At 41.7% G+C, this 27,982-nt stretch overlaps 1 protein-coding gene across 5 annotated transcripts; it reads right to left on the bottom strand.

Moving 5' to 3' along the window:
* Positions 1–3,966: 3,966 nt before the first annotated feature.
* On the bottom strand, positions 3,967–22,553 carry qki2 (QKI, KH domain containing, RNA binding 2). Of its 5 annotated transcripts, none has more exons than XM_022206282.2 (9): positions 21,964–22,553; positions 19,352–19,500; positions 18,158–18,274; positions 11,173–11,316; positions 9,921–10,008; positions 9,440–9,724; positions 7,977–8,000; positions 7,245–7,319; positions 3,967–5,302 (listed from the first exon to the last, which is right to left on the bottom strand). In XM_022206282.2, the coding sequence occupies exons 1-9, from the start codon at positions 22,103–22,105 to the stop codon at positions 5,280–5,282; spliced, it is 1,047 nt and encodes a 348-aa protein (XP_022061974.1). In that variant the 5' UTR covers positions 22,106–22,553; the 3' UTR covers positions 3,967–5,279. The 5 variants fall into 5 exon arrangements, with proteins under 5 accessions (XP_022061974.1, XP_022061973.1, XP_022061976.1 ...); XM_022206281.2 differs by having other exon boundaries at positions 7,245–7,322; XM_022206284.2 differs by lacking the exon at positions 7,977–8,000.
* Positions 22,554–27,982: the final 5,429 nt, after the last annotated feature.

The following is a 27,982-nucleotide window of genomic DNA, read 5'->3' on the forward strand; positions in this document are numbered from 1 at the left end:
AATGTCGTTACGTCACAACAAACGCCGTAAAACACGAAAAATAAACACATTAATGTCATCAACACAATTTAATCTTGTGATTTATTAATCGCAGCACATTTCTAACAGATAAATAGAGAAATAAAAACATTCTAATGTCGTCAGCAGCAACACAATGTTTTCTACTACAGGTGCGCTGATCTGGGATCTGTTTAAGTGGAGAGCAAACAGAAGTGACCTAACCCTTGCCTTCATCTATGGAAGTGACTGCATGAAGAGGAGAAGAACAGTCCTCTTCAGAGGGTCTGTAGTGCAGAGGATCTCAATCTTCCAACATGGATGGAAGTAAAACTTCCACATGCGTGGATGCGTGAATTGGAAAAACGGAATTTAAAAAAAAAATCACCTTTCAGAGCTCCTGTTTCAAAAACTGCAATCCTTTTTATTGCCAAGGAGATTTTTACAGGTGAGGAATTTGATTTTGTGTTTCATTTCATAGCAGTTTACACTGACAAAGCAGGACATTTAAATGAGGACAGACGTCTTGTTATGACAGCTAGAACAAGGCAAATAAAGAGCAAATATAGCAAATCAAAGCTATTGTAAAAGAATAAAAATATATTTACAATCTCATTTAAGTGAAACAGCTTTACAGATTATGCAGAATATAAAATGATCAACAAATCAACTAAACCAAATCAACAACAACAAAACATTAAAAAGGAACGATAAAACTGAAAATATGACAAATAAACACTACGAAAGAAAAAAAACTGAACAAAATCCTAAAATGTAAACATTTGAGTAATGAAAACAAATTAACATAAACATGAATATATAAAGATACAGTGAAATTGACTTTTCTTACTTTTCACACATCAGGCAGTCAGAAATTAGTGCCAGAACAGGCAGAAGTGTCAGCTGTAAGTGAATTTGAAATGCGCATTAACACACATTCAATTTCCGTTGAAATCGATCTCTTTCGCCTAATTTAAAGATTTAAAACGTTTCTTGTCGGACCTGTCTGGTCCATTGGTCACTCTCATGTTAACTCAGAGACCTGATTGAGCTCTACTGCTGTCCTTTATTATGAATCATTCCTAAAGTGTTTCATTCAGTAGCAGTCTGACAGATTGAATGACCGTCGCGTCACACCAGGAAAACCTACGGAGAACGTGAGACATGAGGAAGCTCCTATCAAACACAAACACTGTAATAAAATATTAAAGTTTGTTTTTTAGAGGGACCTGACTAATTAGAAACCTGTAATAGAATCAGACAACAGAAGATCAGTAAAGTCAGCGTTTGTGTCACGATGTTGTAAAATCAAACATTCCAGATATTACATAAATGTTATTTGACATTAAACTTTTCTATCTTAAACATCTAAAGACTCATTCTGTTTCATAATGCTTCCTATTCCTGTATTTGCTCAAAAGAGGTGCATGAGAGTTCCTGAGATGTTCCACTGGGAGGCAGCAGAGAGCTGTTATTCAGGGTCTGACCTGTTGGTTCTGGTCCCGAGTCTTCTGTCTAACTGGGCCTGGTTTAATTAAAATTGGTTTAGTTAAATCTGACAGAACAGATACGAGCTAAAGTTGATTGATGCCAAGTACTTGAAGTTAAATAACTTCCATATGACATCTGACAGGCCTTTAAATGCACGTTTCCCTACCTTTTCAGGATTCTTACCCATGATGCAACGGCGACACCGGACCACACACACGCACACGTACGTGCACATTTATGGCAGCGCTGGCTCGGCCCGGCCATCTGCTGTCGGTCAAAGGGACAGAGGACTGAAGGAATTTAGTGTGTTGAATTTCACGAATAACAGAGCATCTTATTTGGATTCTGCCATTGTATGTGTGTATTCAGAAGGGGCCAAGTGGAGCGATGAAGTTTGCCATTGTCGCCCAGTGTGGGTGTTTTCAGACTCTCTGGCATGATCTGTGAGTTAGTGTTCTCTGTGTTACTGCCCAGTGTGCCCACTGTCTTTCCCACAATGCCCCATTCAGCCCCGGGCCTCTCTCTCTTCCCTCTCCGGTCGCTCTCTCAGGCCGAGCTGCCACCCATTCTGAGGCCTAATCATCATCATCATCATCACCCCTATCATCATCATCACTGGGCCAAATGCTCAGTTGTGGAATAAAATAGCGGTGATGTCATCTTTGTTGCAACCCTTGTTTTCGTCTTCCCTTCCTCTCCCATCTCTCTCTCTCTTTTCTTTCGGTCTCTCTGAGCTCCCAAACACAAAAGACAAGAGAGGCCACGACAGGACCCCAGTGTATGCTGGTTGTCAAGGAGACAAGGAGACAGTGTTGGGTCTTTAAACTGCCTCAGAGGGGTGTGTGGAGTTAGGGGGAGTTGGCCTTATTTACATGGGAAGAGAGCGAGTAAGAGGGGTTTGAAATACAACTTTTGAGCCATTTCCCTGCAGCTTATGGGACTAAAATCAGTCACTTATCAAATATTTACCGGGCAGAGGAAATCTGGAGCGGCTTCATTATGTGGAGAATGCTGAGCATACACAGCAATGTAAATCAACTTGTCTTTTTTTTTTTCTTCTTTTCTGTGCACTTTCTCTCACACCGGCCCAGGGCTCCCACAGCTCCTGGGCCCCAGTGTTGGCAGTGGGTTAGAGCTGACTGCAGAATACATTACCAGATGCTTTAAGAGTGTTTCATACCAGACCTCGAAAAAAGAAAAAAACTTGACTGAAAACAGGAAAAACGAAAACAAGAGCAACACACCCATGCGTGCACCCCCACCCAGCTCTGCTCTTTTATATTCCCTTTTTTTTTTTTTTGCTATCTCCACTCGGGGCTTCACTCTGCTCCTTCCTGTCCAGAGGATTGTCAGCGGCGGTCACATTTTGTGCTTTTCTCTCCCTGTGATCAGGGGGTTGGGGTTGCAGAACAGGGCTCAACTCCAAGCCTGAAGTTCAATATCACCCCCCGACTCCACAATGAAAGCAGGAAGGGCAGGGAGAGGACGAATAACCACCCACTGCTGCATTCACCACACAACCCTTTTTATTTTTCTGTGGGTGAAACTTCTTTCAAATGGGAGCTTTACTTTTAACACGTCTAATTCTCCAATTGTTAAAACACATTATTAGCACTGCTCTTTTTTTTGGTCATTTTTTTCCAGACTTCAGGGACAAACTGTGATCCTGCGTAATATTTACTCTGCAGATGTTTGAGGGCGAGCTTACACAATCAATTTCCCTTCAATTCCCCGGCCATCTCCCAACCTGAAACTCCCCCTCTGTTTCTTTTTTCCTGTTATAATGTGCATGCCTGTGAGAAACCATGGTGAGTCGGGTGTTTTCTTCTCTCCTGTTACACATGGATGTGTGCAGTGTCCGCTTAAACAGGAGGAAGACAGAGAACAAGAGAAAGAACACGGAGAAAAGGAGAAGTGTGGAAAACACGTTGTGGCCTTTTCCCTGCATTTAGTCTGAAGTATCCGCTCTGGCTTTCTTTTTTTCCTTCTCTTCCTCCCTCTCCTGTATCGAAGGAGTGTTTGGTGATTAGTATGCAGAAAGGAAGCTGATTTGCATAATTAAGTGCTACAGAGAAAAAGCAACAAAGTTTGTTAGTTTCACAACTATGAGTTTAATAGTTTACAAAGAGTTATTCCTGCTCAGAATACAATGATCTTTTAAAGTATTCTGTTCAACACATATCTTTCTTAATTTTTTTTGACTCACATATATTATTTTTTAAAAGGAATCCAAAGCAGAGACAGATCCCAGTAAAGTGGTTAATAATCACAGAAGTGGTACCAGTTAGTCAGATTAATGTCCTACACTGTTAATCATCACTAATAGAATACAAAAGGCACAGGAGGCAAGCAAAAGGCTGGAGTTAAAACAGAGAACATCAGAGACTCCAGTTCTATCAGGACATTGAGAATAAGAGCTGCACAACACCTCCACGTAAAGGATATTTACCACATTATTCTCCGTAATAAGGCATAATGTTCTCGTCTGAAAAGGTCATTTAATGTTATTTTCACGTACAAAATAGAATATAAAAATACATTATAAACTCATTACAGGTGTTACAACTGCATAATTTTCTTTTTTTTATCTCAAGGCATCACTTGGTTTTTGTTTGTTTCTGTGTGTGTAAAAACTGTACCACAGCAGATAACACATGCAAAAATATATGGACGACTCCATCTCCAGCAGCACAATCAACCAAACAAACAACAAAATGAAATAATAGAACACTGTTCTTTAGAGGTCCAAACCTCACAGAAACACTTCATCCATACTGCATGAGCCACTTTTCTTTTGGCACTGAAATCTGAATTGAGAAGAGTTTATGGATGTAAAAATGTAGATATTCAGGCTGCGACACGTCGCCCGCAGTCAAATGATGACAATTTCAAGCGCAAAGCCGCCATGTTGTAGTAAAAAGATTTAGGTGTAACACTGTTCCGTCGCTCTCCGTAAATAAAGGCACTGTTGTTCAGGCTCGTACAATAGTGTAGTGTGAAAAAGGCAAAGGCATTGTTGTGTAAGAGTCCAGATTTCCACATAAAAAGTGCATCCTTCTTTCTGTGCGAATCTGGACCGTTTACCTGTCAACAAACACTCAGAGATACTTTGGATTCCAGGTTTTTTTTGTTTCCTCGCCGAGCACCTGTCGCTTCACGGCTTTCATGTTTAAAGGTACGAGTGACGTTTCCAACACATCTTTGGAAGCACGTTTCAAAAGTTAATGTATGAACACCAATTATAAATGTTATCAGGGAATTAATAAGACAAGAGAGGTGCCCGCTGAGGAAAAACACGTCAAAATATAAGCATATCTCTGTCAGTTTAGTGTCTATGGAGGGTTTGTGTGCTGGATGAGTACCACTATCATTATCAGTTAGAGTACTATTATTATTATTGCATGGACTGAGGGCGTGGCGGCTCAGACGGAACATTTGGCTCACCAGTTCGGGGCCCTTCTCCAGTAAGAAAGTCTACTGGTTCTGCAGCTGTTGTAATTTTGAGATGTTTGAGAGACGATTCTCAGTGACTGGCTTTGGACTTTTGGAAAAGGAAGGCACGTTTGGTAAAGTTTGGATTAGGACTCAGAGATGGGCGGGTCCTGAGCTTTATTCCCACGTTCGCTGTCGTCTGGTTGGTTGGTTAGACAGAAGCAGCCGGGGGTTGTTCCCAATGTTCTGGTCTCTGGTTGGCTGAGCTGGGGGAGTGGCGGGGCCGTGGGCCAATGAGCACGCCAGCGGGCAGAGATGGGTGGGTCATCAGTGGGCGGAAAGGTCAGAAGGTCAAGGGGTCATGGGTTAGTTGCCGTGGCAGCTAGAGTTAGACGGACAGAGACGGACAGACGTGGAAAGGAAACAAAAAGGGCACATAAAAGGGGACATAAAAAGAAAAAAGATAGAAGAGAGATTAGTGTCAGCTAGTTGCGTTGGGATGACAACAAGGCAGATCTACTGCAGTCGCACAGCGGGAGGAGAATCACAGAAGAGCTGAACAACACACCTCCATGAGCCCGGCATAACCATCCACAAGCACTTACATCAACCACCGCACGGGTGTTGACGTAAGGAATGGCCGGTTAGCAATGCTCACGTGTGCTCATGGAGGTGCTGGGTTTGAACAGAAACCCCTCCTGCCGTGCGACTTGCTGCTATAGTGACACTACTCATGCTAGCTGGGCTACGTCTAGCACAGACAGACAGAAACCATGGGCAGACAGGGAGACAGCATGGTTTCATGTGGGTGAGAGAGTGACCTTTATGTCCAAAGAAGAAGTGTTTGGGCCTCAGAAAGACTGTGGCTCGCTATTGTGTTCTGTGAGCCCCTGGTCAGCAAATCTGGATGAACAACAGTTGTGATTAACTGATTATTGATTATGGTTTGATTGATTTGCTATGGAGTATTAGAAGAGCACCAAGAGACTACAGGTAAGCAAAGAGGCACCGTAAGAGACAGCGATGAGAGGTTAAGAGATGGTGATTTTAGAAGGACTTGAGAAACAATTTAACAATAGACAGACTAACTACAAGAATTTTGAGGCTTTGGTTTTCTTTAGAGATTTGTTTCAATAGTCATCTTTATTGCCTTTTAGTGTTTTTTGTCCATTGTGTACAACAAGAGCACCACCGCTCACACACACATATATTGTAGCTAGCTAGTCCATTTCTATTGCATAAAACAGTCACGAGGCCTGTGGATCGAGAAGGTCACCTCATCTTAAATACACAGAGCAAAACACTGCCTTCATTGCCACCTTTCACGGTGACTAAAACAGTAGTAGCTACACACTTTGAATAAAGTTTACATGGAGACACTTCATCTATAAAAAGCATACCATAAAAACAAAAATAAAAATTTACAAACTAAAAAAACAAAAAAAACAACTACAAGTATTTCCAAGCGATCTTGTTCCATAAGCTTCATATAAGCACTTAAATCCTTAAAATCCCTATATACAAATTTATTTTGCAGCTAAATACATGGTAACAGCACCACTCTGGCTAGGAAATAATGAAAGATGTAAACAGCCCCAAAGATAAAGTCCAGTGGGCGACTGATAAGACCACAAACAACAGTATTTCATACAAAAGAGCTCGTAACACAGACTTCAGTAGTTATCACGCTGTGTTTTAGTAGTAAAAACTAAAGATCATAATGAACTGAATGACCTTTAGAAAAAGACAATCACTGTTGTTTTAAGTGTCATGTAGCAAATGGGCAAAACACAGGATTTAGTCATTATAATAAAAAAATATCTGTGGAAATCTAGTGGAATGAAGCTGGGTATAAATAAAAGTTCCCACAGACTTTGTATTGAGGAGGAGTACTGAGTACCGAAGAGATAAACAACAACAAGAAGTCCGGATTTGGAGTCCTTCTCTCAAATCCAGAGTCACAAGGACCGAGTCACATGAACGGAGCGATCCATTCTAACTGAGAGGGTCCGGCCTGCCAGCCGTCCACTTTAAGTTAACAGGCGAGCAAAGATAACCGCTGCAGCGTCACCCTGACATGGTTCCTCCCAATCTGCTCACTTATTTCACTTTCACTGCAACAAATACTGTTTCACATTAAACACCAGTGACCTTTCCGTCTCATACAGTTATTTCTTCTTCTTTTTTTAGGCATGCCGTATTACAGAAACATGTAAACTGAAATTGGTCCATTGGTCTGCATGCGCACACACACGCACACACACACGCGCGCGCACACACACACACACACACACACACATAAAGTGGCTGGTGAGCTAACTAACCTCTGTCTGTGGTCACTACCCTTTGGTAAGGATGGATTCTCTTGTCGTGGCGTCGTACCTTAGCGGTCATGGCACCTGCTAACAGCCATTGACATTCGCCAAAACAGAACACAGAAGGTTACTCATCAGAAAGACATCAGACATCCACCCATGGCACCAACATCAGTGAAAACCAGGAATTTACAAAGTGTTCAAGGCTGAGGGTGAAAATAAGTAAAAAAAAAAAAAAAGAAAAGAAAAAAAACATCTCGCTTCTAAGAGACAGAACTTTTGTTGTTTTGCGGTCTTCTGATTATGGAGATCAGAATATTATTAATATTAATCCAAACCACTAATTTCTCACTAAGCTTCACTAGTAGATCCAACATCAGCTGTAAGCAAAGTCACTCTATAGCTCTGTGATCAAAATAAGCTTTAACATGTTAAACCACAAACAGCAGCTCTAAAATATCTACGGGTTCACTAAAATGTGTTAAAAAATTACAAGCGGAAGCCAAACTATTAAAAAAAGTTAAACAGCTGTCACACCACAACACTAGTCTGCTAATAAAAGAGGAAAAACGAACAGGAATGGACTCTTGACTACAGAATGACTGGAGGAATCTGTCATCCTAAAGTAGAACAAACTCTGAGTGTTTGCTCTGTGGGACAGTAAGTGAGGGGGGTCTCTGCAAGCCAGTCCGTGTGCTAGAAGGGTTGCTATCGCTTAGCCTTTGGTTGGGAAAGCCATACCTGCAAAAACACAGGGAGAAGGGACTGTTAGCCCAGCAATGAGCTTCAGCATGCATCAGTTTATACTGAGGATGTATTACAAGAGCTGGATACGGCAGCCAACGTCCCCAGTGGTGAACAGGCCGGTCCTGACCAGAAAATACGAAAAAAAATCTGCTTTTGTTACAGTCGGGCTGTTTGGGCTTTAGGTTGGGTTTAGCCAGGATAATTGTACCAGATCATTTTGTAGAGATTTTTTTCAGTTTAACTGTCAAACGAACCTTGAAATGTTGCAAAAAAACAGAAATTTATCTTGTTTCCGTGAACTGTTTTGGAGTCAGTAACCTATTCTGAAGTGGCGTTTTAGTTAAGTATGGCTGTAATAAAACACAAAACCAGTAGAAGAAAGAAATAAAATAAAATAAAAACTAAGAGAGGTCCTCACAAATCATTTCCGTGATGTAAGTTGTAATTATTCCTTCATGTCAGCTGCTATTGGCCACGTTTCCTGCTGTCTGGAATCAGCTGAGTTAAACGCTAATTATGTCAGAATATATTCAGGAATGGTGTCTCCATCGCCCACAAAACGCAATAACTCTTCTCTGCCTTAAGCGAGCAAATTTGAAAAGATTTTTTAAAATGTCACTGTTTCTGTTGACTTTTTATGATGGGATACTTTAAGACATCACGGGAACGAGACTACTGACTCCTCTCTGGACTGGTTTTCTGTCTTTTACTCTATCAGATTTTACTGTGCAATATTAAATTATGCTGTAAATGAATGGTGTGTGTGCTTCTATGTACCTACTGCACACTGCCTTTTTTGCCAAGTCTGTCAATTACAAAGGCATAAAAATCAAATGAAAAGATCAAGAGATAAAATTCAGCCCAATGAATACGAGGTTGGTTCAGTCTGTAGAGAAAATCAATGTAAATATGTCAGTAAAGGGGAGCTAAACATTCAACTTTAAAGTTTTAAGAAACCTGCTACACATCCTACAAAGAGGATAAACAAGAGCGGCTATAGAGGGGACCAAGACATTCTGAAGTTTCTGGTGAAGTTTAGTTAGAAGCTGAACTGAATAAAACCACACTAACCTCCGTACGGTTGGTTTTCTGGGTGGAATTATCACAAACTGAATAAATGGCACGCAGTCAAATTAGCACAGTTTTTAAATTTTCCAATAATGTGCCTTGTTTCTGTCAAAAGTCAGGTTTTGGCCAAAACCAGTGCATAAATTAAGCTATAATCTTCCACTGTCGACAATTTGACTCTTAGTATTAGAATTTTTTTAGTCCTTTTACATTTACTGTTTAGTCAAAGAATGCCATTTGTGTGTGATGTGTAATTTATGGGCCTAGAAACAGAAACACATTTTTTGAGGTGTTTGTTTGATGAGCGACTTCCATGGAGTCCGGTATCCAGTTCTCATAATACATCCATTGACCAGGTATGAGAGTGATGAACTTCTGTCTCTATGTACCTAAAACTCCGGTCGAGTCGATCGGGTATTCCAGTATGGAGGGCGTGAGTGTGTAGGGATACTCGTAGGGCGTGTAGATGATCCCGGATTCGGGCCCTTGCTGCACCAGAGCCGGATGCGGATTGGCTCCCGGCACGAGGGTGGAGCTCTGGATCTGACGGATCAGGGGCATGATGGTGGGCGTGGTGACGGGGGCGGGGTTACGCAGGGTAGGGGGCAGGACGGGCGTTGGGCCGGTGATGATCCGAGGCGCCTGAGGAGTCGCTAGAGGGAAGGCGGCGGTTGCTGCAGCACACAAACATACAATAACGCAAGTGTGCACACACCCACACGCGAGCGCACACAAAGCGCACATACAAAGGACAGGGAAGGAGAGGACAAACAGTCTCTTTAACAGCAGAAACAGAGGCATTGTTCTACATACAGTGGACTCCTGTCACCCACCAACCCTCCTCCATGTTAGCTATGAGCTCAGCCTTACGCGTCTTCACATTGGCGTCTCTGTACGTCCCGTTGAGAATGGCCAGCTCCATCAGCTGCATTTTCTTCAGGTTGTCTTCTCCCTCAGCCTACACACCAAGCAGAGCAGCACAATCAGCTTTCTGCCGTCTAGCCAGCCACCAGCAAAATGAATGAACTTCTGTGAGCCCCTGGTCAGAAAGTCAACAAATGTTACAGTAGGCTGAACTCATTACGATTCAATTTGCATGTTTTCTCCAGGGAAAAAGATCGTCTTGTTGGCACACAGAACATGGTCTGTAACGGAGCTGAGCGGACCTTGAACCCACCACATGAGGAAGACTGGGAGTCCAAGTCGCTAACTTCTTAGCTCCGGTTACAGCTTGGTGAAAAGCTCGACTGATTTACGTTCTGAGAAGAAGGTCAGCCGGGTTAAACTAACACAGATCATTACCTTCACCCTCCACACAAACTTAGACTAAACGGTGTTCAGCTCCTGACACACCGTCCTTCCATCCATTAATGCAGAGAGTTGACTCGTACCACGGTGGGACTGGACAGGAAGTGGCGGCTGATCGCTGCAACAGAACAACCCCCCGCTGCTCCTTTACATCTGTCTATTGTTGTAAATAATGACAAAAAAGTAAAGAGCAAAAATATGGGCCTTTGTCGTCATGTCACCAACGGGATCATTTAAAGAGTGTGTGTGTGTGTGTGTGTGTGTGTGTGTGTGTGTGTGTGTGTGTGTGTGTGTGTGTGTGTGTGTGTGTGTGTGTGTGTGTGTGAGACGCTGCAGTGTGTTTCCGACTTGTCGTCACGTGTGTGCAGGTCTGTGTAGGGTTACTGTGTGTCTGTGGGGGGCTGTAGGTGGAGAATGTGAGAAATGTTGAGGAGTGCAATCAAAATGTTCTCTTGTGTGGACAAAAAAAAACAGGGAGAAGAAAGAATACTGTAGCCAGTAGTTGGGAATGAAGTGAGTTGTGAACGAGTGAAAGGAGTGATGGAGTGGCGAGAACGAGTGAACAGGCTCTCCATTCATTCCCTCAGCCTTTCAAACAACCCGAGGTTACCATGGAAACCCCTTTATGCGTGTTCCCTAATTACCCTAACCCCTTACACATACACACACAGACACAGAAAAGACACAAACACACACACTTTCTGGGCTGACAATCCCCTTCCCCCTCCATGCATACCAACAGACTGAACTCTCATCCAGTCTCACAGTTTCCCGTCCAGGAAATCAGATTCTGAGGATTCGGACCGATACTCACAGCGGGCACCAGAAGTTTCTTGACCTCGTTGATGGCCCGCTGGAGTTTGATCTTGGCGCGGTTGTGTGTGTCCTCCACCGTGATGAGGACGTGAAGATCCTCGCTGAGGTGCTCCCAGTTGGGCTTCCCTCGGTTCATCTCCTCCTGAAGCACACAAACATTTAGAAAGCTCAGTTTGAATGCAGCTCACAGAAGGAACAGGATTTCACTTTTCTTCTTGTTTGGCTCAGCTATTTGGATCGCTCTCAAGCTACAGACAAACACACACACACACACACACACACACACACACACACACACACACACACACACACACACACACACACACACACACACACACACACACACACACACACACACACACACACACACACACACACACACACACACACACACACACACACACACACACACACACACACACACACACACACACACACACACACACACACACACTCAGGCTCAAGGTCGTCCAATGCAGCTTCGGCGGCGTGTCGAACTCGTGAAACAACCATGATGTTCTTCAGCTGGTTACAGCAGATTTTGTTGCATTTAGGTTCGCTGCACTGATGCTTCCTGTTTCTATCACTGCTCCCCTCTTTCTTTCTCTGTCAGATTATCTAAACGACTGCAGAAATATCTAAATAGTTTATCATCAGATGTTAAATTATTCGCAGTATGAATGAGTAAGTAATTGTCCAATGAGTCATTAAAACTACCAAATAGTGACAGTGCTGCTGATCGTTCATGTAGAAAATAGCTACAAACAAGTGTCATTTGTTTTTGTGCTTTGGGAAACTTTCTGCTACAGATAGTTGTGTTCTTTCTTCTCCCATTCTTTGAAAGTTGTGTTAAGTTCATCAGATAAACAAAGCAATCTGAAGAGAGTCTATCCGGGAACAAGCAGCAGTAAACCAGTCAGCATTAGCATCGCTAAAGGATAATTCATACTTTTAGCGTCTGCGTGTTCATGTGTTGTAAATGTTGTTGTTTTGCCCGAGTCTGCTGGAAGTAAACTCAATGCACTGCAAGCAGGTAGACCATACATTCGCTAGGAAAACGACACAAATGCTTGTTCTGAGAAGACGCTATTCAAGGAGATTCGTCATCATCCACACATTTATAATTCATCCTTAAAACGAGTTGGAACTGAAGAAGTTCCGTCAGACATGCTTTAGGGTTAGGGTTAGCTAACAAACCTCAGGAATAATCAGTGGACGCCGTTCTAATTTCTAACTGGTCATAAAATGGGTTCGACAGCTCACCGAGCATTAACTGCTGCCTGTTTTAGTACATGCATGGCAACAGGAAATTCTGATTTCAGCTGAAAACTATTGACTTGACGGGGGGGGCTCTGAAGCTGAGAGATAAAAAATAGAAGCCAGTTAGACCGAAAAAAATGTTCAAACATAAAAATACTAGACTTGTTTAAGTCAGCAAATTTAATGAAAAGTTCACTTACATGTTCTTCAACTAGAGAAAAGAGTTTAATTCTCACTTTGAATGAATTCTGTCCAAATGAACATATATACTTTGCCTAACTTCTCAGCTAAAAATTCCTCTAATATATAAATATATACATACAGTATATATGTGTGTGTGTGTGTGTGTGTGTGCGCGCGCGCATGCGGAAAAGACCTCTGAGCTTGCATTGTGATAAAGGGGATCTTTTTAAACTTGAAAAAAATGTAGGGAAAAAGAAAACATACACTGGACTTGTTTAAGTCAGCAAATTAAATGAAAAGTTAACTTACATGTTCTTCAGTCTTTTCTCACTATCTTCAGTTCAAAATACTTCACAAATCTATAAGAGTTCTATACTGCTATGTACACTATATACAAGTCAGTTCACTGCAACACTCCTATTTCGCCAATTTTCTTCTCTTTGCAGCAAGCTGTGCAAGTCTCTGGACAGCCTTCCTTTTCAACTTCTGCTGGTGGGCTTTTCTTGCAGCCATTTCCTTCTCTTTCAGTGTATCTTTCGCCTTGGCACTTGAAGTAGCTGTTGATGCTGCTAGTGTAACTAGACCCTCCAGAAAAACGTGATTATACGATCGCATGAATTCCCGCATTAATCACCAAAATGCCGCTGATTATGCGGGGGTCAATTTCCCAAAAGGCCGCATAATCCCTGCAAAACAGCGCATAATTCCCACAAGAATCTCACATTTCCACGAAAAAAAAGAGAAATATGCGGGTCCCGCTCATAGAATGAGAAAACTATAACCAATATAAATGGAGTTGTGAGCAGGCGTGAACTAACCGTGACGTCACCCGTTGGTTTCAACACCGAGAAAATGAAGCCCGGATTTTGCTACTTCCTGGTCGCCGTTTTGGATTTTTTGGAGCCAGTGACGTAAAAAGCGTCAAACAGGCTGGACCGGAGAGCAACTAGGGGCAGGACCAGTCAATGGGACTGTCAATCAAGTATAGCCACGCCCCCTGGCTCCACCAACTTTAACGATTTATTTAAAATTCAGTAATGATTTATTTTAAGATCGGCCACCCGATCTCTCATTTTGACCATGAAAACTAACGGGAAAAAAATCCTGAGCTGTAGAACATCAGTCTATCAAATTTTATTTTTACCAAAAATGAATTGGGGTCTATGGAGAAAAAGCTTTTTGGAGCCAACCCTCGCGTGATATTGCAAGTTTTTGACACTTCTGGGTGGGCTTCAATTTTGGAGCCAGATGCTACTGTCACTACCCGATCCGTCCCGGAAACCTGATTTGTACTGCACATGTGCGCAAAGTACGTCACTTTCGCTACACGTTTTTCCATGCATTTTACGGGATTTTAAACTTTAACTCGAAAAAATATAGAATTTTCTGTCAATTACTTAATGATTCAAGAATTATAGGGTTAAGCTAGTAGTAGGAACCTTTAGTAGTGAAACTGGGCGTCATCCTCCTCACTCTACGGCGATCTGCTTCTGTCGGAGGAAGCACTCCGTTTAACTGCGGTCAAGTGAGCCGCCCGCACTCTGGGCGTTGCGCGGCTATTCCGCGTATTACGGTAATGTTATCACAGGCGCTGAGCAGCCAGGCTGAGAGACGTCCGCTGCAAATACATGCTGTTATTCAGATGTTGACTTTCAATATCTCCAAATCCTGAGGCGGTGACAAAGATCTCTCACGGTGGCCTTGTCAGGGGTCATCCCAGCTACCACCTGCACAATATCACCTGATTTTACTGTAAAATTTTAGAGAAAATTAATGTCAATGTATGGCAAACCGCATGTTGTCCATGATTGTTTAAAAACCACAAAATGGACTTTACTCTAAAGCTCAATTCTGCATTTTTATTTTTTTTTTGATATTGTAAATCATTCCATCGATTGTTTTCTTGACTAGTTGATCAGTTGTTTTGTCTATTTAATGTCGGAAAATGGTGAAAGATTATGTCCCTGAATGTCTACATCCCAAAGATATTCAGTTAAGTGAGAAGGAAAGAAACCAGAAAAGTTGGAATCAGCAACATGTGACTTTTTTTCAATCAAAAAATGACTGCATATTAATCAAGAATTGAAATATTTGGAGACAAATCAACTGATCGACTGTGCTAACAGCAGCGTCTGTTGGTGGTTTGGTCGGTCAGTCCACCAGTTTGACCTTGACTCAAATACTTCAGGAACGTCTGAACGGGTTTTCATTACATTTTGTTTAGCTTCCCGGAACTCTTTTCCACTTTTAGACATTTTTTAGTTGAGCTTTAATTGGATTTTCGTGGAATTTGGCTCTGACGTTCCCGTTTACCTCCAGACTAACAGTGGGATCCAGAACTTTATCAGGTCAAAACTTCACTTTGTCAAAAACTTTGAGTTAGGATGATTACTTTCAGCTGAACTGCGAGTTCTGAGCAGAGCAAAGTAAGATGACGATAATAAGGAACATTACCTCCTATTTATCGGCATGTTAGCGCCGTCGCTGCTGACAGCTGGAAGCACAGCTGTGCATTAAGCAGCTGCACATTGTTTGGAAAACAAATGGATGCTTCACTGGTATCCGAGTTCAGGAGATGCTAACCGATGGATTACCATTACATCATGATTACTGAGACTGGAAGCAAGAGGAAACAGCAAGTCTGGCTCAGTCACAGAGTAACAAAATCCACCAACAAGAATGTTTAAAGCTCACTAATTAACACGTCTGTGCAAAAAACTCATGTTTAAACGATGAATTGTGGTTTTAAGGAGGATTATTTGAAGAAAACTTTGGAGCCAGGCAAGCTGTTTCCCTACTTCTGGTCTTTATGTGAAGCTAAGCAAACCCTCTTCAACTATAGCTTCACGCTTATCTTACAGCATCACCTTTCTGATTTCACTCTAGACAAGGAAGCGAGTGTTCCCAAAAACCATGTCTCCAAGTACAGCTTCACTGCTTCCTGTTCATATTTTAGGGCATCCACTGCCAGATACAGAAACAATCTGAAATTAATGAAAGTAATAGTGAAGTTTCAGGCCCAGTTAAAGGAGAAACTGAGAATCCTTCTATCTCTGTGGCATTCTGGGATCCTCCGTGGCTGTTTTGTCAAGTGAGATGTATCGTTTTGAAGAACACTAAAAGTCAACATGTTTCTCTCTCCCCTGCTGCCTCCCACTGAGTCTCTGTTTTCATTCCCCTCCGTCTCTGAGGGCGTGAGCGGTAGGGAATGTTCTGGAGAGAGAGAGAGAGGTGGAGGGGGAGGAATGCTGGACTTGCTCCACCTGCCGTTTGGAAAGCTGGAGACAACTCCGTCCAACAGCAGACACCAGGGGAGAGGAAGGGAGGACACATGGACAGATGGACACATGGACAGATGGACAGAACTCCAGGACAGGAAAGAAACACTGGGTAGAAACTTATTATAGATAGATAGATAGATAGATAGATAGATAGATAGATAGATAGATAGATAGATAGATAGATAGATAGATAGATAGATAGATAGATAGATAGATAGATAGATAGATAGATAGATAGATAGATAATCCTACATCATTCTTTTTAGTTTTATGCTTCAGCAAATGTTACTAAAAGTCATCAAAATAGCTGCAAATTACAGATTAAAACTGAATTCCATGATTGTCATCACACAGTATGCAAAGAAAATGAGCAGGGATCACATCAGTGCATTCACACAAGCAGGCAGTAGCACTTCTAGGACAGTAAGAAATGTGCAAATATGTTTAAAAAAATCATAAATAATCGAGTGACAGGTTAGAGTAAAGAAAGCCGCTGGGTTACTGGGATCACTATAAAAACAGGACTGGAATTGATGCTGCACATTTATTGAAATTATACAAAAATGTACATACAAGGTGCAGTTCTGTGTGTATTTATGTGCAGGTTTGGTATATAAATAGAAGCTGCTGCATATAAGAAAAAGAAGCATAAAAGGTAGATATCTCCAGCTTCTGTAAATGTAACCGTGAGTAAATTCTATTTATAATTTCTGTCCATTCCAGTAATTGCTGCAGCTTTACTCTCAAATGTTTGGAGGCTAAACTCCTGCACATAAATAAACCTCCATCTGTGGGAGACATTAGAGCTGTTGGTTTGTTTTCTGTAACGTGGTTCTTTTGGTCTGTTTTTTCCATGTCTTGCTTCTGTTAGATTTGGACTTTAAAGTGTTTTTGGTGTCTGAAGGACTGTTTTGCACATTTCTACAAACAGCAGCTTCTCTTCATCACTGTTAAATAGGAATTAATTAGTAATCATCGTTACTTTAAAATCACTGAATGTGTCTTTCTCAGCTTACAGGCAAATATTAGATTCCATTCATGTCAGAGGTGCCAAAGTCCTCTCAAACCGTTTCAGCATTGTGTTTTCTGTTATTTCTGTCAGTTTTTCTGTTTGCTGAGCAGTAATGCTACAAACATGACAGTTAACAACCTGCCAAAGCTGATCTTGGCTGCTTACAGTAGCTGGTAGAACAAGTGAAAAAAAACAACTAAAGGAAATCTGTGCAAAGCTTTTCAAACAGAAATAGATGAAAAGATCGGTGCCCTCGTCACGTCTGTCCAAAAAATGGGAAGTCACGTGTAGCCAGAGGCTAGCTTAGCTCAGCAAAAGGCTGGAAGGAGAGCCAAGTGCAATCAGGAAGTTCAGATCCTGCTGAGCAGCGTTGTACCAACACATCTGTAGAAGCAGAACTGTGTCAAAGGATCTCAGTCAACAGCCTGTTATGAGCTTCATGTCGAGGATCATGAAGTCCACAACCTCCACACCAAGCTGGATGAAGCTGCATCAGTTCAGCACTGTCACCAAAAGCTTTCTCCTCATTCTCTCTGACATTAACAGGGTCGTGAACCTGGAATTCTGTTTTACTGTAAAGTCTTTAGATACCTGAGGAAGAACAAACGACCTGAAATGTGGCTCGATTGCAGCTCGGTGCTTTAAGCTCATTAGAAAAACGTGAAGAACAATCGACGCTCCCACCCTAACCCCAACCCAAACCCAACGTAACACTTAACCCTACTACCCCTAACCCTATCGCTATCTATAGCTCTATCCCTATCCCTAACTACAGCTCTATCTATATCCCTAGCTCCCTGCAACATCTCCCTCTTCCTCAAAATGAAATCCAAGTTGGAGGGTTGCAGTTACGATACATAACGGGACATCCAGGGAACTTTAAAAGTGTGGCAGGAGCACTGGGAGCAGAGTGATGCTGCACCAGGTCACTACTTTAAGGTACGATTTTTGCTTTCTCTAAACCTTTTGATGGCACATTGTAAGTTTAAGACAATCCAGTCAGCCTACCAGAACCTCTACAGCTTCTCTGTCAACAACTAAAAACTTGTCCTATCTTTAGTCTTTACAAAAAGCAAGAAGTATAAAGGACAGAGAGCTTGAACCTTCGGACCACACCATCTAACCATCTCCAGTCATTATCTTCAGCTTGGCTGTATGTACCTCAGATCCAGAAGTGAATGTGTACTGAGCTGATGAAACAAGCATGGATCTCCTGTGTTCCAGTGGTTCTCCAGTGGTGTGTTTACCTTCTTCTTGTCCCTCATGGAGCCCTTTCCTCGCACCATAATCTTACAGCCAGTTTCTGCCTCCAGTTGTTTGGCCGTCAGTCCGCGAGGGCCCAGGATCCTCCCCACAAAGTTAAACTACACAAAAGAGCAAAATACACTGATTAAAAGGAAAACAGAACCAAAACCCAACATCATCACAGGCCCAGTGTGTTTCTACAACGTGTCAGCATTTGTATGAGGTGTGAGTGAGTGTGTCTTTGAGGTTTGTGCATCTGTGATGTGTTTGTGTTCCTGAGACAGAAATAGCTCATTATGTGGAGCTGGTGGCATGACAGGACGGCGACGTTCTCTTAACCTTATCTGTCACTAAGACTGAGTGATTAACTAGACAGCTGCCTCTCTGTGCTTTCTTCTGCCACTATTCCTCTTGTCTCTCTGCTGTCCTAACCATTGTCCAGCCGCTTCCTCCGTTATTCGTCCACTCCAGTTTCCTCTGACTTTGCCCTCGTCTTCGCTTCAGCTGCGACACATTCCGACCTCTAGGACAGCCTCGACTCTCAAACCCAGATAAAGGAGCTGCTCTCTCTAAATTTAACCTTGATCTCAACCGTTTTCCGATGTGTGTGTGCCCTGTTAGTTCTCCTGTCATGTGAGTGAGGACAGCCTGTCATTGTATTTGGTAATTGGCGAGCTGATGCACGGAGAAAATCATGTGAGCCGTTCAATCTGGATCAACCCAACTCATATTGAAGTGCTTAGCTGTACTTGGCACGAGCAGGGATGTGCTGGATGGTAAAGTCTCTTCACTGCAGTCCACTTGTCTTTAAATTTGGGGAGAAAACGTAATCCAGCTTCTTCAGCTCTTATAACTATTTATGGTGTAAACCTGAGGCTGAAAACCGTGTCACTGTGGAAGAATTTGCACCTGAATATTGCCCCTTTTTTTAGTAAATAATGTGAATTTAAACACAAAATATTGGGAAAACTGACCCGTGGTTCATTATTGATCTATTTTAAGTCCAGGTTACATCACAGGCTGTGAGCAAAGATGATCTCAGAATGAAATCAGCTTTCAGATAAAATGCAAATGACCCCGTGATTAAGAGGCGCCCTGACTTTCTGGCAGTTCTTCTGTAACTGAGAAGAGATAAACAGTGAAGAGCAAACAGACGCTCTTCTGAAAGGCTAAAGGTCGCTGATATATCCACTCACATCTGGGTACTCTTTGACGGGAACATAGAGCTTCTCCTGCAGCTGAGCCACGGGGCCGACGGCCTCAGGAAGCTCCTCCATGTCCCGGCCGTTGAACATGCCGCCGTTCAGCGTGTCGTTGTACATGTCTTTACGTACCCGGCCGATTTCTGAGGAAACAAGAGGAAAGAAACAAAGAGGTGAGTCGAGCAAAATGAACCGAAAGACGACGATGAAAACATCAGCGGGGGACAGAAAGTTTCACATTTCTGTCTTCAGGACGAACAGCAAAACTAAGGAAGCTCTGAGTGAGACAGAAAGAAAGAAAGAAAGACAGACAGACAGAGAGAGAGACAGAGAGACAGACAGAGAGACAGAGAGACAGACAGACAGACAGACAGACAGACAGACAGACAGACAGACAGACAGACAGAGAGACAGACAGACAGACAGACAGAGAGAGAGACAGAGAGACAGACAGACAGAGAGAGAGACAGACAGACAGACAGACAGAGAGACAGAGAGACAGACAGAGAGACAGACAGACAGACAGACAGACAGACAGACAGACAGACAGACAGACAGAGAGAGAGACAGAGAGACAGACAGACAGACAGACAGACAGACAGACAGACAGACAGACAGACAGAGAGACAGACAGAGAGACAGAGAGACAGACAGAGAGACAGAGAGACAGACAGACAGACAGACAGACAGACAGACAGACAGAGAGACAGAGAGACAGAGAGACAGACAGACAGACAGACAGACAGACAGACAGACAGACAGACAGACAGACAGAGAGACAGACAGTTTCAGGCATTCTGCATCACTCTGTAGAATCTAACCACTGAATGTTTTCCATCAGGCTCATCTATCTATTCTTCTATTTTATTTTCTTCACCAGTGACACCACTCCTCCTTCACCCTGGAATAATGAGAGTAAAAAGTTGGGGTCACAGTCACCGGATCTATCGGCGGTGTTTATGAAGCTCTAGTTGAAGACAGTTATTTAACAAGTACGCAGAAAAAGCGTTGAACTTCTTAGAAAGTAACACAGCTGTTCCTATTAATCTGCAGACTATTCTCTCGATTACTTGTGAAAAACATCTTTTCAGGCTTCTTATTTGTGTCTACAAATCAGATCAAAACCCAGAGATGTTCAGTTTAAAATCTGACAAACAGATAATCCACACGTTAGACAAGATGCAGCCAGATCCATTTTAAATTTCTGCTTTAAAAATCACAAAAAGCTCACAAATAGTTGTCAGAGCTGAGCTGAGCTTCTACAAATAGATTCACCAGGAGTAATAAAAAATTAGATTTCAGCATGAAAATCAGTTTAAAGGGTCAGAAGTTTGGTTCAGAGGCATCATGATTAAACCAGACTGTGTTTGTTTGTGGTGTCTCAATGACCAACGCTGCTCTGATGCCTTTGTAATGACACACTGCCACAGTAATAACTGACTACTGCACACACACACACACACACACACACACACACACACACACACACACACACACACACACACACACACACACACACACACACACACACACACACACACACACACACACACACAGAATTACTGCCTTGAGGTGTAAATATCCTGTGACCTCAGCAGCGATAAGTCTGACCATAATAACTACAGTAGGACTCTAGAATTACAGCCTCGGCTACGGAGACGACGATAACACCAACCTACGGAGACAAAAACCCTCTAATAACATATTCTAATAACCTCCACAAACTGACCACTAAAACACAAACTAACGAATGTGCACGGCCGTCGTCACACTCAAGTCAAAAGCAGCCGGAGGAGAAACGAGAAGTGAAAGAAGAACAAGAGGAGAAGAGAGGATCTGTGGACCTGATCAGAACCATCAGCCTGTCATGGAGCTGCTATTTAATCAGATTTAGTTATATTTACTTATATCTATATTTACATGTGCTGAGTTATATCTGATTATCTTTAGTTGTATTTAGGTATATTCAGTTCTATTTACTTGTATTTAGACCAGACCAGGAGACCCAGCCGGGCTGGTACAATGCCTTTCATGCTAACAGTGGGTGTCACATCATCACGTGCACGTTGGGGCGGACATGCTCAGCTGTCACTCCCAGCATGAACCAGAGATGGTAGATGGGCCTGTGGAGGTCCTGCTGGTCTCATCACAGACATGAACTTCAACCACAGGCTTTAATGGAGGATGAACATCTAAACACAGCGCTGTGCACGGTATCAACAAGTGCACGGATGGAGCCATGTTTTACTTGCCCCCTGGGGACAAACAAAGTTTTGTGAATCTGAATGTGAATGAAATCTCTGGGCTGTGAGCAGCAGATCACATATTTTATCCGTTGTTATTTCAGGGATGGGCAGCATTAGATCACTGGAGGATGAACAACTGTGTGTTTGTTTCCGATGACTGAGTGAAGAAATGACACAATGACAGATTTACACCCACGATTCAACCGCATTTAAGCATGTACGAGGATTAAAGTGGAGTTGGTTTTAGCAGCAGGTTTCACACTTCATGAGCATTCAGTTTTTGCATTCAGTGGAGTGAATTCATCAGATTTTAAATGAGGAAAACGTGCATGTGGATGGATGAACCACCTCCAGATTTACCTTCATCCAGCAGCCTCTCCAGATGCGTGAAGATGCCGCTGAAGTTGGGCAGAGAGCTCATGACCTTCCTGTCGTTCATCAGCTGCATCAGGTAGTCCGGGTTGGACTTGGGTCTCTCCTTCACCTCGGTCTCCCCAACCATGGCTGCAGTTTGACGTGATTTTAAAAAGTGACCTAGCGAGTGCTGGTGAAACTCACACGGTGGCTTTTTAATTTTAAATTAGCCACAAAATAAAAAACCTCCCGACGTTCCCAGGGAGGGGTTCCACCGGCCGCTGCTAGCGGATCAAAGTGAACTCTGTAGCCGGGGTGAGGCGCCTGTCCGTCGGTCAACCAGTCCTCTGTCGGTCGGTCCCCCCTGAACTCTCTGTCTCCGGAGTTTGGAAAAGTTCCTCTTCGGGGGCAGCTTCGCTTCTGGCTTCACTTCAGTTGTTTTTTTGTGGTTTTTTTTGCACTTTGACGTTCTGTTTTTCCGCCTACTTCTTCTTCTACGGCTCCACCATCAACCGTCCTCCGGTCCTCGCTGATCCTCCCGGTGTGTCGGTATCTGCTATCATATGATTACTGTACGGCGGCACGAGTGGGCGGCGGGACTGCGCAGCGCGTCGCCGCTATCAGGGAGGGGAGGGGCGGCTCGTGCACGTAGCCTCAGCAGCCCCTCTGAAATCTTGAATTTTTATAAGAAAATTAGTACATTTAGGGAGCTGGTTGCAGTAGAACACAAAAAAATATTAAATCAGTCATAAAATATCAAAAATAAAAGTTTTTTTTCCGCTGTAAATTCCTCCATGACTGATGAATGACTTTTAAATATAACATCATTTATTCTGTAAAGATAGAGTAAAAAATGGGGAAAAGTGCAGAATAAAAAAAGTATTTGCAGTTTAAACCAGACTTTATCAAATATAACCAACCAATTAAAGGCAGTCTCTTTAGTTACTTAAAAAAGGAAACATACATTAACATGAACATCAGTAAATTAGTCCTAAAAGATCAAAAATTTAAAAAAAAGTTCTGCTGTAAATGCTCCTTATGACTGATGAGCGACTAAATTTGCCGTTATTTCATCTTTAATCTGTGTAAAAAAATTCATTCAATCTAAGAGGCCGTGAGATGACTGATGTTGCAGAAAAGACAAAAATCTAACCGACTGACCAACTTTTATCCAGAAATTCTTTGTAATTTCACAAACAGGGGCTCTGATGGAGACATAATAGCGATGAAACATGAAATGTTTGCACAGCTCTACTCTGTAACTTCACCAGAGCTCTCCAATTTTCCTTCAGTACTCTAGAAATCTGCTGAGAAACACCAATTTAACTGCATTTTATGTTTTTGTGGCTCCTATAGACTGTTTAGATGAATTCAGGATCAGAATCAGAAATATTTTAATGATCCTTGAAAGGAAATCAAAGATGAGAAACGTGACGATGGATTGTTTTGTTCTCAGAGATCACAGGTTAAGAGTTGGTTTGATGTAAAACAATCCATTCTATCAGCTTATTATATGTTTTTTAGATGTAAACTTAAATAAAGAAAGAAACTGCAGCTGACAGATGAAAAAATGAGAATATAAATCAGAATATAAGCACATTTAACCTGCATATGAACTGTACAGTTTAATTAATGAATTCAATCTCAGGATTATTTTCAATTATAAATGCTTTAAAAAGCAGCAAATCCCCATATTTGAAGGCTGATGGTTTATTTTGCTCCGTCAAATTCACTAATTGACCAAATTGCTGCCTACTAATTAACCTAATTGAAGATATGATGCCTTTTATAGAGCAGTAAACACTAAAATAAACATCCTCACTGATGAAAATGATGAATCCTGACAGGACATTTGCTGCTTCTTGCTGATAAAATTGAGTGTAAATCTGAATGCAGTCATTGTTTTTCACTCTAGCAGCTGGTTTGAATCCTTCTTCTTCTTCTCTAACCCCTAACCCTCTCTGCTCCACTTTGAGGACTTTTGCTGAGGAATCCTGGAATAATAAGACGGTGTGAAGGGAGGAGGGCAGCATTTGTTCTCTCTGGGTGGCTCTGGAAGGAGAAACGTTACTGCAGAGGGAACAGATAGGTGCGAGGGTCTAAACTTAACTTGCTGTAAATCACACACATGTGCACAAACACACACACACAGAGACGAGACAACATGTGTGTCTGTGCATGCCTCGCTAAAGCCTCTCCTGTCTGCTAACCCTCCACCTGGTTTCACTCCTCTGACCGCTGGAGCACAAAGTTTTAGACTGAAACTTATGATTGAGTGTGTGTGTGTGTGTGTGTGTGTGTTGTAACGGACAGCAGTAATGGCTGGTCAGCTGGTATGGCGAGTATTCAGGGCGGGGGCAGAGCATTGTCCTCTCATAGCTCCAACAAAGGCGCTCAGATCCAGTCCTCTACCAGCCTCCCTCTGTCTCCACTGCTGTTCTTTCTGTCTGCCATATTTATTCAGGCCGTAGTGAAGTGTAAATGAGATGTGATCGTCCTGACCTTTGCCTCCCAACCCTTCAAGGTCAGGCAGGTTTTAATGTTAGAGACGCGTCGCCTCGGCTCATTACCGCCTTAAATTATGAATTAAAACAACTCAAACGATGCATATTCATCAGGAGCCGCTCCCCGATGCATAATTAACGCTCTGCATTGGTTTGTTGCTCACATTCTGGGCGTATTGCTGTTTTATTTATTTATGTTTTTAATCAGTCTCCTGTATGACCAGACAGAAATGAAGTTAATCTGTGTATAATATTAATATTTGATAAATTTAAGCTATAGAGATCCAACATTCAGCGAATCCAGTTTGTCCAACTTATTTTATGTTTTATAACAGAATGTGTTTGGTGTTGCTTCCATTCAATAAATAATCTGATTTTGTCACTCTGGCCTCTTAAAATCACTCATTTAGAGGCTCAATTGATCAAAACAGGACTCATCATCATCAGTTTTCATCAAAATCTGTTTCCGAAGCATAAAACGAGGACTTTTCTTTGGTTTCAGTTCCTCCAATGTGAGGATTAGCTGCTTTTCTCTGTTTTCCTATAAACACGATTATACTGAGTTTGGACTGACTCAGAGAAAAAGCCCCCTAAAGATGTTGTCTTGGATTCTTGGAACCTGGAATGAACTTTTTAAAAATGTTTTCTGACCTTCTAAAGACCAAACACTCAGGGAACTAAGGATGCGCATTAGACTCACTGAATGATTGTTGGAGGTCATTTTTCACTGTTTTCTATCATCTTCTGGACTAAACTGGTCCATTTTTAGCCCCTTGACTGATAATAATGAAGTGTTTCACTCACAGTTCTCATGGCTGCTATTTCATATCTGGTGACCATGTTTAGTGAGATTTCTTAATTTGTTTTGTTCAACAACAGGATTTCACACACGGAGAAATAATGACAGTATCATCAATGTGTTGCATCGTTCTCAATCAAATATAGTTAGATTTGTGGAAATCTGTCGCACATGGCAGCTAAATCGAGCCTTTTCTGACATTTTCTTCACTACATAACGAATCAGAGAGGTAGTCAACAGAGCAAATGTTCACAAAAATGATCATTATTTCCAGTTTTTATCACTTAGTTTTCTCTAAAATGTCTGTGGGGATGATTCTGCTGTTAAAGTGTCTCAAGTTAAACTGATCAAATGGATTTTATTTGTGTATTTGCATATTTATGTGGAATACACTTTATCTTCTTTATTCTAATTAGCCTAAAGTAATATATCTTCTGTCCTCCTAAGTTTTTCAGCTCAGTGAAGGCCACTCCCGTTCACATTATCACTGATGGAAAGACGCCACCTTGTGGACTTTGATGTAACTGAAGCTGTTCAGAGCGAGTCAGTGGTTCACATAACATGTAACTGATCCAAACCACGACATTTACCACAGAGGACGTCTGGAAGACATTTAGAGTCCAAATAAATGACATTTAAAGAGGTATACTGTAAAAACTGGAAAGACAGCTGAAGATTTGGTGAAATTACAGACTTTACAGTCACAGAAATGAAACTAAATCATCTAGAAAACGGACTAAATATGAGATTTTTTTCAATAAAGAGTCAGAGTGGTTTTATCTGCAGTCACCAGCAGAGAGCAGCAGAATCTTGACTGAGGACACTTCATGAAATCGCAGCTTATTTTTGTCTTAACTTTAGAAGTTGTCTCTGAAGGAATGAGGACAGACTTCCTGCTGACTGACAACAATCTGAAAATCTCTGTGCAGCTACTCAGTGAAAGTAGTGCTGACTGGTTTGTGATGCAATAAAAGTAGAAACGAGTGACATTTAAAAGGAAACTACAAATACCAGCAGCCAAACTGACAAGAACTAGACTTAAATAGAACTTTCCGGTACTTCTGCTTTACTTGAATACTACCATATTAATTCTACTTCTATGTCTTTAAATTAAAATGATTAAACAGCTATATCACCTTTTCATGGTGCAGACATGATACATATTCATCAGATAAAACCGACAGATTAAAAAGGAATAAAATTCATCCCCATGACTACAAACTACAGCACAGTTTAAACATGAACACATAAATCCAATAATGCTTAATGCAATAATGTTTAATGTTTTACTTGGACCTTTGCTACTTTTTAAATGCCTGAATACTTCTTTCAATTTTTAAAACATTAAAATTTCAAGGAAAAATAGATATTTACTTGAAAAATCTGAGGCACTTCTCCAGATCTAATTACTTAAATACAGTACTGTTCTAAAGTCTGGGCTGATCCAGATAAACTCCCACTTTTATCCATAACATAACAGTACAAGGGTTTTCTAATCATCAATGAGCCTTTCAGCACCATTAGCTAACACAATGTAGCATTAGAACACAGGAGATGTTCCTCTGTACCCCTATGGAGATATTCCATTAAAAATCAGACGTTTCCAGCTACAACAGTCATTTACCACATTAACTATGTCTACACTGGATTTATCATTCATTTCATGTGATCTGTTATCTTTATTGACAAAAACTGCTTTTCTTTCAACAATAAGGCCATTTTTAAGTGACCCCAGACTTTTGAACGATAATATTTATGTAAAATATTGATGAAAAACATGGAAGTTCTTCTTAAACAGCTACAACTTTAAAATGCTGTTTATTTGTAAAATCCTCTGTAACGTTTGTCACTTATTAGTCACATCTGCTCCATTTCGACCACTTTTACTTGGTTCTTTAAGTACATTTTACTCGCAGCTTTTACTTTTTAAACTCATATGTTGGAGAACTTTCACTTTTTCTGTGGTTTCTAGGATCTGAAGTCTTTATCCACAACTATTGGTGCATTTTTACTGTATCATTGTGAAAAAAATGTTTTGTTTTACTTTGATTCTGCTCTGATCTTCAGTTTCTCTTGTTTGTCTCCATGACTTGAACCAGGACATCACCTGCTCACCTGGTTGAGGGGCTCATGCTAATCTAAAGCCGATTAGGCTTCTTATCTACTCAGCTCTGGTTATGTGCGTTGGTCCAACAAAAATACTGCAAAGAGTTGGCCTCTTTGCTGTTCCTGCTATTGCTAAGCCACGCTGGCTTTGATATCTTGGCTGCTCATGCTCATGGCTGCTGTTTGCAGAATGTGGGGATCTCAGTTCAGATGTATGTGTTATTAGTGGATAAACAGAACCTGAATAGTTATTATTTATCAATATAATATGGGCTGAAGGGATCAAAGGATTTGTTTCCTGCATCCTCTGAAGTCGAAGCTCATTCTGAGGCACAAAAATGCACGAAACCAATAAAACTCCAGAGTTTAGTTTCCTCAGACAAGTTTTTTGCAAATACAAGTGCATCCATTATGCTGCTGGTGTTAAAGCTCACACTCACACGTCTTTCTGTAGGACATGTGAAGAGTCATCCCATGCCCATGTGAAAGCAGTAATGCCTTAATAGCCCTTATCCTATTGGCTTAATCAGGAACTCTGCAGCATGCCTCGCTTCTTGATCTCTGGTCTGTGCTACTGAAGGTCAAGACAACACAAAGTCACCGTTTCACACTTGGA

Source organism: Acanthochromis polyacanthus, chromosome 19, assembly GCF_021347895.1.
Source record: "Acanthochromis polyacanthus isolate Apoly-LR-REF ecotype Palm Island chromosome 19, KAUST_Apoly_ChrSc, whole genome shotgun sequence".
In the NCBI taxonomy this organism is placed as follows: Eukaryota; Metazoa; Chordata; class Actinopteri; family Pomacentridae; genus Acanthochromis; species Acanthochromis polyacanthus.

Bases quoted from the DNA above. Each gene is read 5' to 3' on its own strand.
- qki2 (XM_022206281.2), bottom strand. From the start codon at position 22,105: ATGGTTGGGGAGACCGAGGTGAAGGAGAGACCCAAGTCCAACCCGGAC. The intron at 9,725-9,920 runs GTAAGGCTGAGC...TGTGTGCTGCAG, and splicing joins AGACGCCAATGTGAAGACGC to CAACCGCCGCCTTCCCTCTA. The intron at 7,323-7,976 runs GTATGGCTTTCC...AATGGCTGTTAG, and splicing joins TTCTCCCTGTGTTTTTGCAG to CAGGTGCCATGACCGCTAAG.